The sequence below is a fragment of the Pyrus communis genome, chromosome 17 (genome assembly GCF_041283825.1).
Source record: "Pyrus communis isolate YQ-2024b chromosome 17, ASM4128382v1, whole genome shotgun sequence".
Lineage (NCBI taxonomy): Eukaryota > Viridiplantae > Streptophyta > Magnoliopsida > Rosales > Rosaceae > Pyrus > Pyrus communis.
The window spans coordinates 3,839,170-3,851,247 of record NC_142581.1 but is presented as its reverse complement, the minus strand read 5'-3'; the positions used below and the strand labels follow the sequence as shown (position 1 = coordinate 3,851,247).

The 12,078-nt window shown below is 38.5% G+C and overlaps 2 protein-coding genes across 5 annotated transcripts; both read left to right on the top strand.

The window, feature by feature from the left end:
* Window positions 1-2,954: 2,954 nt before the first annotated feature.
* Window positions 2,955-6,656, top strand: LOC137707974 (uncharacterized). Of its 4 annotated transcripts, none has more exons than XM_068446931.2 (3): window positions 2,955-3,579; window positions 4,226-4,376; window positions 4,705-6,656. In XM_068446931.2, exons 2-3 carry the CDS (start codon window positions 4,232-4,234, stop codon window positions 5,937-5,939), a joined length of 1,380 nt encoding a protein of 459 aa, XP_068303032.2. In that variant the 5' UTR covers window positions 2,955-3,579; window positions 4,226-4,231; the 3' UTR covers window positions 5,940-6,656. The 4 variants fall into 4 exon arrangements, with proteins under 4 accessions (XP_068303032.2, XP_088545740.1, XP_068303031.2 ...); XM_088689614.1 differs by having other exon boundaries at window positions 3,008-3,579; window positions 4,741-6,656; XM_068446930.2 differs by lacking the exon at window positions 2,955-3,579 and having other exon boundaries at window positions 4,046-4,376; window positions 4,741-6,656.
* A 1,925-nt stretch (window positions 6,657-8,581) lies between these two features.
* LOC137709245 (uncharacterized) lies at window positions 8,582-11,023 on the top strand. Its single transcript, XM_068448341.2, has one exon. The coding sequence runs from the start codon at window positions 9,135-9,137 to the stop codon at window positions 10,752-10,754; it is 1,620 nt and encodes a 539-aa protein (XP_068304442.2). The 5' UTR covers window positions 8,582-9,134; the 3' UTR covers window positions 10,755-11,023.
* The last annotated feature ends 1,055 nt before the right edge of the window (window positions 11,024-12,078 follow it).

Here is a 12,078-nt window from a genome sequence, read left to right as displayed (position 1 = left end):
CGCACGAATGAACGAGTCTATATATGTCCATTCACGCAGAGACATGAATTCTATGTTCATTCACGGAAACAACGATAAAATTCAATTGGTCTGTTGCAAGTAGGTCTGCGTATGAAGATTTTTACTTGTAAAACTTGTAAAACGAAAACAAGGGAAATAACTCGGAAACATTTCTGTGCATGGAGCTGCCTAATATTCATTTCACACTACATAAACAAGACCAATGCAGTTATATTTGGCGAGATTCTGAAACAAGAAATTGCTCGGCGGGAAACATTGTTGGTTTCACAATACGTTTCAACCACAAGATTACAGGGAAAAGAAAGCAAATCAAAGCAGAAATAGGACTTTGATGTGCACTATCAAATTTCCTTTTAACATTTGAACAACTTCCTTCATGGGAGGCCTCTGTCAGTGATATACTTCATGGACGCAAAGCAAGGCGATCGAAAGAAAGTTCCCACAACGAGATAGCCCAAAGCCTTGATTTATCGTGCAGCCAACTATAAAGATCGCCATTGTCGTAGTACTTGTAAAACAGAAGGTGAGTTGAGTTCCACTGGCAGTGCCCCAAAAGCTTGATGGCATTTGGGTGTTGTACCAATGTATTAAAAGGTGGAGGCGTGGGCGAGGCGTTCCATGGATAGCCCCACCTAAACGTGAGGCAAAGCCTTATGAGACCTTAAATAATAGGGGACTGCTGAGAAATACAGGGAAACAGGGGACTCTTGGGGTTTTAAAAATAAAAGAAAATTAGACTTGACCAAAACGACGTTGTTTTGGGCCAAGTCATTTAAAAAAAAAATTTAAAAGACTTGGCCAAAATGACGTCGTTTTGGACCAAGTCTTTAAAAGAAAAAGAAAAATCCCTCTTCTCCTTCGTGGTCATCTTCCTCGTGAAGATGTCACACACCCTGCAACCCTAAACCCAGATGATAGAGCCTTCGACTTCGATTTACCCACACAACAGAGCATTTGACTTCGAATTTGGGTCGCAGATGGATCTGGGAACGCCCGCCGACCGCCTTTAGGTGCGCCTTAGCCGCCTTGGCAAGTTTTCATGCACTCTCATTGAGTAGAGGCATTATCATTCCCGCCCTGCCTCCAAAACCGCCTAGGTGCACAACACTGTGTTGTACTGTACCTTACCAAGTGTTTCTTCGGCGTGAATTGCTCTTGCTCGCACGTCAGGGAACCCTATAGTGCAACACTTGTTGACAGCTAGCTATACTCATGCCATTGGAAAGTAGTCCCCTGTAGGCCAGACCGGATCTCCCGCCCCCAGTGAACATTTCCTGGGAGAAATCTTTCGTGGCTCTGCGGAGCTCAGCCACCGTCGATGTTTGATAAGACGTGCTACCAGATATCTAATAGAACAATATTGAGCATATGATGATTGCAAAGGGTTTGCCCAACACCTAATAATTTGCCTCACAAAACTTGGTAAAATTGGTTTAGTTTTAACGATATTCTAATCTAATATAAAACATGGTACACTCTCATATATATCAAAAAGTCAAAGGCCGGAAATATTATATTGTGTATCACATCAACATAAATAAGGTCTAATAATACAAGTATGTCTCACATCTTCAATATTGTGCAAATAATTTGTATTCGATCCCTAACAATTTTCTTAGTGAATTGATGGTTCAATACATTTTGGTATGTTATATAGTTTTGTGTTTTATATGCGCATTCCTATACATCTCTATCTCTCTCTCTCTCTCTCTCGCACGCGCAATTTTGATTTGACTTGCATGCAGTGCTCTAGGTAAAGAAATGATATTCAGATTAACTTATTTATATCTTTGTCGTGTTCGTATCAATTCACATGTTGATCAACACGTAAAAATGATATGAATATAACAATGTAATCCAAATACCAAGTTGATGTTTGTAGTATTTTGCAACTAATAATTCTTAAGGATGAATTAATTGAAATTGATGCATCTTTTCACTGTGAAGATCTGAAAAGTGAACAATAAACATTCTAGGACCTTCAACAACAATATGCACATGATTCTTACAGTGTTAAGAATATTTATCCGAACGGTGGATTTTCCTACATAAAATTGAACTATTGGACTGTTCGATTTTACAAGTTTTGATACTTTTCCATAATTGCATATCCATGGGCACATGACCAATATGTATTTAACAAGATTAGATTTGATCCCTTCGTTGCCTGATTGGATTGAAAATAAGGTTTTTGGGTACACAATATTTTGGTAGATTATGCGAACCGAGTAAGGATTTTAACCAAGTATGCACAATGCAAGCAAATTGTTGTGTTGGCCTCGAAAATAAAGTCAATGATTTTAGAATCTTGCTTCAACTTTGTAGAAAATACATGTTGTCATATTTTCAGCACACAAAAAATCTCTTTATGCCTACCCCTAATTCTTTTTTATTTATTTTTAGTACGTCTATATTTTGACACTAGAGAAGGAAGGGTTCGGTTAGGCCACACAATGGGCAACCTAATCTAGGAAAGAGATCATCTTCGGATCTCTTCCATCAAAGCCCGCGGTCATGTGATTCGAGCCTTTAAAATTTGATCTAACGACTAAAGTTATTATAGCTTTTAAAAGGGCCCTCTATTTTTAGTCGTTGGATCAAATTTCAAGGATCCAGATCACTTGATCAGCCGGCTTTGGTGGAAGATATCTAAAGAAGATCTCTTTCCCCTAATCTGGTATCGAATTTGTCATACACAAGATTTGAATATAAGATCTCTTACTTCCAAGTAAAGAAAAATCCCCCAGACCGTGGTACTGAGTGGTTATGCCTACCCCTAATTAAACGTTGATTTCAATTAAAAATGTGGGAACACGCCATACCGTTTTGAATATTTTGTAAACAAAATGAAACCGTTCTCTGGACAGGGACGTGTCTAAATGCTAGTCGCTGCGAAGATTCTTATGCTGACGATTACCTGACAGAATCTTTTTGGTGCTCATCCGCCGTAATTTTAACTAAGATCCTTACCTCTTTCAGTAATTTCGCATCAAGAAAGTTTCCATCCTCGGGCCACCGAAAAAACCCACAAATGGCTATAAAACCCGCCAGCGCCAAAATTTCACCCGATCCCCAATCTCTATCATTCCGATTCGATCAAATTTCTATCTCCGATCTTCGATTCGATATTCCAATCGTTCGATTCGATCTTTTGCCTACCTGTTGATCGCAATTTCATTCCTCGCCGTGCCTCCAATCCGATTCTAGGTTTAGGGTTTTGAATTTTCCAGAAAAGTTTTCGATCCGAAAAAGGGTTTTTTCCTGATCTGCGAAAAATTGTTCGCCTGATAGTTTTTCGCCGTCCCAATTTTTATGGGTCGTTCAAAAGTTTCCGGATTTATCTGAAAATTTGAGAAATTTTTAGGTTTTTGAAGTTTCCAATTTTATATTGTTTTTGTCTGTATAAATTGGCGATAAACAGCTTACTGCATGTTTCTGTTTTTTCAATTGCTCGTAAGTTAGTATTTAAAATTAAAATTATAGTAATTTTGGGGTTTTGACGTTTGAGAAGCTGATTATTTGGTGCTTTTGTCAGTTGCTGGAACTCCATATTTTCAGGTAAGGATCAGTTCCTTTAGCTAAGCTCAGTAGTATTAATCATTTAAAAAAAAAAATTTAAATAAATAAATTACTGTGCATTTTAGATAATTGTTTGGCTGGTGGACTATATTTGTTTGCTTTTAGTGCCCCTGCATATATTGCAGTACAGAAATTGGTATCAAATTATGTGTAAACATGGTTTTTTGCAAAAGATGATGCAAAGGTAGATTTTTTGAAGTTAACATCGTATGTTCTTTTTTAAGGAATATGTGTCACTATCACTTATCGAAAGGAAAAATGAAAGAATTGAATACTAAGCAACTGTCTAATTGGTCGATGTAAGTAGCTTCAACTTTACAGAATTTTTTACTGGAGCTAGATGGATGCTTGTTGGGAAGTAGGTGGTATTCAATGTGTTATGCCCATAGTTTGTCGTACCTGATGCGGTTTTTGTTTCAAATTCGGCGTCCATATTTATTGAGAAAGCACAAACACTGTTGATTAAGTCAAGTCATTCAGAAGGCTTAGTTTCATGTAGATTGTTATTTTGTTCGTTTCTGAAATCTTTATTTGCTGCTTTCTGCTTTGGGTGGGAGTTTTAGATTAGGAAAAATGCTGGGTTGCATATTCAATGCTTCACTTCAAATGTGACTTCACTTTGCAGGAGAAAATGATAAACAAACGGCCTTTTGATGGTGAGGATTCTTATGAGGTTGCTTGGAAGCACCCAAGACAATTGGAATACGCTAATGAGCCTGCTCCAATTGTGGATACTTTTCCTTTTAGTAGCGCCCCCCAGAAATTTCAAATTTCAGGTACCAAATAGTGGGATGGTCAATTAGTCACTAATTATTCGATTTCCAAGTTGTGCATATAATGGTTGGCGGAAACTTTAGAAGACGTAGATGTATAACATGCTCCATGGATCTGGAATTGCAATTTAGAGTTTAATCTGGACCATTAACACAACCTGACCTTCGAAATGAAATAATGCCATCAGTTTTTTATACTCTGATGCAAGTTAGTGCTATCTATTGTGAGTTGATATAATGTTTACAAGGTCTAATGCATGGTTTTTATTAGCTGAGTATTTTCTGTAGATATTTAGTTTGATCCTATAGCTGATGTAATTACTATATGAAGATGGTGAAGGTGACGGGAGTTTTAGTACATGTCCAGATGAAGGAGGGTTTGCAAGTGACTTGGGAACTGAAATCTCAAATGAGACCTATAGAGAACTTGGAAATGGTGCTTCTGGAAGCTTCTCTCGATTTTGGTTGGCCAACAACAGTTTGTTTGAAGCTCATGTAAGACCTGAGGCAGCAGGGCATCTGTCATTATTCCCAGAATTTTTTGCACCTGCAAACCATCTGAGGGCTTTACTTCATTCGAATGATATCTGCTTATCTCCTGTTGATTATCCTCCTCAAAAGCTAGTTTCTATCGGACCTCAGCATCAAGCTCATGTTCCAGAATGGGGCCATGAGGGTTCACACACTTCAGATCATCTGGAGAAATTGGATCCTCAGCATGAACTTTCATATGCTTCCGGCCAGGGCCTTGGTGTTGATGAGGTGAAGCTGATGGGTACCTGTATCATTTCTATGCCTGATCTTGAAGCATCTGAAAACTATTTATGTGAAGATATGGGAGCTAGAAACCACTGTATGTGTGCTGATGCAGGTTCTGTTAGATGTGTGAGACAGCATGTCCTGGAAGCAAGAGAGAAATTAAGGGAAGACCTTGGAGAGCGCCTATTTGAAGAGTTGGGATTTTATGAAATGGGAGAGGCGGTTGCAGATAAATGGACTAAAGATGAAGAACTTGCCTTCCACGATGCCATCCGTTCTAACCCTGCATCATTGGGTAAGAACTTCTGGCACCATCTTTCAGTGGCTTTTCCTTTGCGACCGCATAAAGACCTTGTCAGCTATTATTTCAATGTTTTCATGCTCCGTCAGCGTGCTGAGCAGAATAGGTTTGACCCTCTAAACATTGATAGCGATGATGATGAGTGGCAAAAATGTGAACTTGGAGTGGTCGATGATGACGAGGACGCATTGGTGGAATCTCCTGTAAATCTAGATGCTCCTGCCTATAATCAGGTAGAACATTTTGACAGTTTTAATGAACAAATTGAGGATGCTGATGATGTAGATGGTTGTAATGATAATGCCGATGTCGTTGGTTGTGCTGGAATTACGGACGAGGATGCAGGCGATATAGATGATGGCCCAGAATCTCATGCTGAGAATCCCCTTGGTGATTGTGGTGCTGCTGAAACTCTGGTTCTGGATAAAACTCCTAGCAGTAACAGAGAGGATTATGATATTGAAGATGATTCTTGCACATCATATGAGCATCAGCAAGGAAGTTGAATTATGTTGTCAACTTAAGGGGGAGAATGATGCAAGAGACTGCAGCGTAGAACAACTCCTTGTCTATTTAATTACACAAAGTATCTTGATTGACCTGCATCAGCACAGTTAGATAATAAGATGGTAAAGGTCGGCGATGAACTACAGTACGGTTGCTAACTCCTTGTACTGTTGTTTCATTCAAGCCAGCTTTGGGCTGTATGAACTCCGTAGAGCCTTCTGTTCATGATTTCGAGAACCCTGAAGAAGGATTTTCGAGTTGGCAATAAATGGTTAGCCCTTCAAAAGTGAAAGTAGTATTCTTTCGGTTTTTTTTCACTTCTTGGAAGAAGGCAGCTACAGATGTAGGTTTCTAGTACATGATGGATGTCCTCCGCGAGCCAGTCAAAGGGATAACCGTGGCCGGAAAACTCCTTCCTTCAGTGAACAGAGTAGAATTTCGTTACCCATGTTCTTCCTTGAGACGAAAATCCTGCCTTCCCTTGTCAGGATGAGTCCCGTGAGAACGGTAACATAAATGAAACGGTTTTCAGTCGAAGCAATCGAATCAAAAGTTCGTTACGAAGAATTCTACACTGGTATCATTTTGGAAGTGTTGTATTCATCTGTGATGAGGTTAATTCGTTTTATGTTTTGTGTTCGTTTTCCCAGTGTTCTCTGTTATTTGATACTCTCATCTCTCCCAATCCTCTGAAATATTATTATTTGTTTTTAATATTTTTTTGGGTCAAATTATTTGTATTTAATAAACTTTACATGAAGTAAATACTTGTCAAAACTTCTCCAGTAAGCTTTCTCAGAATCTACAGCAATCCCAAAATCCCCACGTTTATTAAATAGTTAAGGTTTCATATTAAAGGAGTATGTTACGGGGATTATCTTTTTTAAATTATATTTTGCAGATTCACGATGTGATGATTGATTATTGTATTTTTTCATTAAATTATTAAAAATCGAATTTAATCATCATCACATCATGTAGTTTATAAATAATAGTCTCCTTAGCATTTTTTTATACTAAATTAGCCTCCAAATCATCTATAGATTTTTTTTTAACAAACAGTAAGCGATAATGAGCTAAATGTTGGGGAAACTGGTTACTGGTGGGTTCTACAAAACAAAGTTAAGATATTTATGTTTTAAAGTGCTAAATGGGTTAGTTAAGAACACTTATAAAAATTTTTGCTAAACTTCTTTGGAGATGCTTTTAGCACCTTTTGTATTAAAAATAGTTATGTAAAAGATAAAGTTTTCTCACACTTTTTATTTTTGTTTCAATCTTTTTATTTATATTTTTATTTTTTTAGTACATTAATATTTTTACATTAAGAATAGAGAAAGCCTTTATCTCTTTATTTTTGTTCGTTTGATTTTTCTTTTATTTATTCAATCTATATACCAAAGAAAGGAAAAGAAGCACGCGAGAATGTTGCAAGAGTCCTTCCATCCTCCAATTGCTTACCGGCAAAGATGAGTCTCTGCTGATCCGGAGGAATGCGCTCCTTGTCTTGGATCTTTGCTTTCACATTATCAATGGTATCACAACTCTCTACCTCCAACGTTATCGTCTTCCCAGACAATTGTTGAGAAAAATTAAAGTACACAACTCTAACACAAGTGTTGAAAAGACAAAATAAGTAAACAAATTACTTATATTATACTCACAAAATATTACAACACAACAACTCTCAATGACACAACTTAGAAGCTACGGTACTCTCTTTCTATGGACACTGAAAAAAGCAGATCAAGGATTTGAAATGTAGTGTCCAAAGTGTATGGCATGCACAAAGAATTGAGGGTCAAGAGTTTGGTTAAATGTCAAAATCTTGTTGACGTGACCAAATGATTAACTTTATGCATGCTAATGTACTTCCTTAAAAGTTAATAAAAATTAACCATCCAGCTACCTACACGTGTTAAATTTACTGCGCACTCGAGTGTTTTTTACCATACTAGAGAAAATGTACAACTCACTGAAAGTAGGATCACCCACTTCTTGAACCTTGCGCCCCAAGCAACAGCACAAATGAAGGGTTCTTTTGGGCATTTTACCCTCTTTATTTGGTCACCCACTTTTTGCAAAATGTTACAGTAAATTTTTAAATCACGGTGTAACTTTCACACAGTCGTTTTATCTTTAAACGTATTTTTTTTTGTATTTTGACTATCATAATATTTGTTCAATCTTAAGACTCGACATAGAATATGAGATAGATGAAGAAAAGAAAAGTATGAAAATCCTTTCTATTTATGAATATATTTTGTTAGGAAAGCATTTATCAATAATTGTAATATTCTATTAAGAGAAAAATTGATTTTTCGTAATGAATAAGAAAATTCATATCCATCAAACTTCCTGAATTTGAGTTAGAACGATGTTATCTATCTGACCTCGATACAAGATTGTGTCTACGGCGGACGGGTACTGTGATCCGGCAAGTTGACATAAGAATTTCTCCAACTTCCGGTGATAGGTCCATGCCAGAGTAGAGCATAGTGGTAGCAATAGCAAAATTGGTAGCTTGAAATATACGAGCAAGTGGGACAAAAGTCGGTGTCTCGTGGTGTATAGCTTTGCTTTCATGCAAGGATCTCGTTTCTTTTTCTCTCTTTCCAAATGAGGCATAAGCTCCGAACATTAAACATTCAGAGAGAGAAAGTCTAGAGAGAGAGAGAGAGAGAGAGAGAGAGAGAGAGAGGGATTGGTGCCAGAAAGCTCCCAACATTAAAAATTTCATTCTTTTTCGTTGTGTCTAGTCTTGCCAGCTACTGGCAAGGCAGTACTCTCAGTCAGTGCTGCAGTTACAGAGATATTGCTTGCCTTTTGGCTTCCACATTTACATTTCTTCAAGCACCACCCAAGAGAGAGAGAGAGAGACCTTACTGCTCAAACCAAAACCCTGAAATCTGAATCCTTTCTTCCCCAAGAGAGAGAGGTTTTGATTAGGGACCCAGATCTTGTTCTTGCCCACAAATTCTACAAAACCCAGAAGAAGTGCTTCTTCTCCAAGCACTTTTGAAAGAAGCAAGAAAGCTTCATCTCTGATCTGGGTTTTCCGCATCCTCTGTTCCTTGAGCTTTTTTCTGGTTTTTGTTTTTCTGGAATGCGGTGGAAAGATTCAAACTTTCTCGGAAAATTGGAGTCCTTCTTGGTTTTGGGATCTGGGTTCGTTTGCTTTTCTGGTTAGGACGATGGAGCATGTGTGCAAGCACTGCAAAAAGAGCTTCTTGAGCGGCAGAGTTTTGGGAGGTCACATGAGGTGCCATGGAGCAAAGAAATCGGCTAAAACTGAGAAAAATATCGAAACGTGCAGAGCATATTCTGAGGTTGAAGACGATGATCACGCTGGTTATGGATTACGAGTGAACCCGAAAAAGTCCTGGAAATTTTCAGGGCACTCGAAGTTCGAAGCTTCTGCCGGGGAAGAAAAAGAGATCGTCTGCAGGTGCAGGGTTTGTGGCAAAGGGTTTGATTCGATGAGAGCGATGTTCGGGCACATGAGGCATCACTCAGGGAGGGAGAGGAAGGAGACGCAGTCCTGCGAAGTTTGTGGTAAAGGGTTCAAAACGTTGAGAGCTTTAGCTACTCATAGCAGATGCCACTCGAAAAGTATTAGGGGAACTGATGGATTGGAGACTGTTTCTTCAAGCAAGAAGCTTTCTGTGGATTGCTGTCAGTACAGCAGTGAGACAATGGGGCTGATTCGGAGGAAAAGATCGAAAAGATTGAGGTACAAGATTACTAATTCAAGTTGTTCTTTTTCTAGTTTCAGTGTTAATGAATCTAAGTATGTCGCTGAATTTGGGGAAGAAGTAGTAGAGGGGGCAATTTGTTTGATGATCATATCTGGTTGTGGAAGCAATTGGGGTCGAATTAGTTCGGTTACTGAGACTTCGGATAATAATTCCTTGTCTTTAGAGGTTCAATCACCAGGCTTAAAGAATTGGATCATGGGAAATAAGGGTGGTGTATCTGTTTGTGATGATACTGTGAAATTGGTTGATTGCATTTCTGATTGTAAGAATGTCTCTGTTGAGAAGAAAGTATTTGAATTTAGCGAAAATAATTCTGGGTTTGCGAATGATGAGGAAAAGAATGTCGAAATGGAAGGTAGGTTCTTCAGGGGTGTAGGATATAAGAGGCCGAGACTGGATGAGGAATCTGTATTTGGGTTGTGTGATACTGAAATGGAAATGAACGTGGATATTATCGAGGAAGTAGAATCGGATGTAGCTGCATTCAGATCAATGAAGTCAGGTTTGAATAATAAACCCAAGTTATATGCTACTGAATCTGAAGTCTTTGCTGATTCCCAGAAGAAAAGAGAGCACAAGTGCAGGCTTTGCAACAAGGTTTTCGGCACGTATCAGGCACTTGGAGGCCACCAAAGAATTCACAAATCAACCAACAACACTTCTGTGGTAAATATTGAGGATTATGAAGATGGAATTCCGACTAACAAGTTTTCGAAGATGGAGTACAGTTGCAAGCTTGCCAAGACTGAATGCAGTGATAGTTCAGCAGCAGAAGAGGAGATGGAAAGAGTTATTGAGAATAAGGGTCACAAGTGCTCCATCTGCTTGAAGGTGTTTGCAACAGGCCAAGCTTTGGGTGGCCACAAGAGAGTTCATTTCGGCAAAGACCATGAGACAGGTGCAGAAGAGTCCAGAGTGCTGAAGCAGCAGATTTCCAACATCTGCGATGCATTTGATCTTAGCCGTCCAATCGAAAATGGTCATGTTGATTTTAAGTCCTGGTGGCCTGTAAATGAACATAAGCAGGAGCTGTTGATGGATCTGATGCCCAACTGAGAAGTGATTCCATCAAAAGCAGCTTTTGAAGTTTCAAGTGGTAAAGCTTCTCTTTACAGCTTAGGTAGCAACCCAGGAATTTTTTGTCCAATTTCTGGATTTTACTATCCATGTGGAAATATATTCATATATGGTTCCAAAACTGCGGCTGACTGATACATTTTTGGAACTTATTGCCTGAAATATGAATTTTCTGTCCTTTAGAACTGTATTACATTTGAAAAACTGTCAATATACAGCAACAGATGAGCAGAAATGTTACTTTTTTACCTTCTTTTTTCCGTTCTTTTGCTTTTAAGTCCACAAAGTTTGAACAGAACACCTCATTTTGGTGACCTTTTTCTGCCACATTGTTTTGGCCATTTTGTGGGGATGGTGATTGAAAATGAAGTTCACAGTGTGAGAAACGCTGGTGAGGATTGAGACAGTTAAATAATTTTTATAACTTGTGTAGGGTGTCCCGACCATATCATTCGTCGGGCACCTCTCACAAAGTACGGGACCGTCTTGTATTGTGATTCTGCTCGATTATATGGTCTCACTCAATGTGAGAACTATCTTAATAAGACAATTATACATAATACATAACAAACCATGACATACGTATTATTTACTTCTTTCCCTCTATGTATTAATCTTCTTTTGCAAGTAACTAGAGATGCCTTTGCCTTGACCCAAAAGAAAGCAGTCCAACTGCACAACTTAAAGTACATTTCAAACTCAAACATCTAGTTACATCCTAGATCTAAGGCATTAAGAACTCCAATCTTTGACTTATAAGCTTGGCTTTCAGTACGCTTCAAATAAGCTGATTTTTTAGGGCACAAACACGTATAAATTATAGATACACAAATAACTTAGTACGTATTTATATGATAGTGAGAATTTAGTACTCGCTATAATTAAGAGTAACATGAGGTAAGACTACGTACGATAGACCCCCTCCTCCTTCCTGCCCCGTGACTCTCGCAAAGCAAAAAGTCTTGTTGGTTGGGGTGGGCTTTGTTTTTTGTGTTTTTCCTTTGGTTCATGAGAGGAGTGAAGTTGCCCACCCACTTGCAGAGATGCACACAACAGAATTGAATATGCAAAACTTTTGTGCCATATATATGCACACAAAAAATGGTAGATCATGTGAGTGTAGATGGGTTCACTACTTGATTCAATCTTTGTACTCTTCTGACCATGTGCTTGCAATGCTCTCTAAAAAAAAACAATTTAAGATGTGAGACTTTGGCTCTCTCTCTCTCTCTCTCTCTCTCTCTCTCTCTCTCTCTCTCTCTCTCTCTCTCTCTCTCTCTACTTGCCCACAATTCATTGCAAT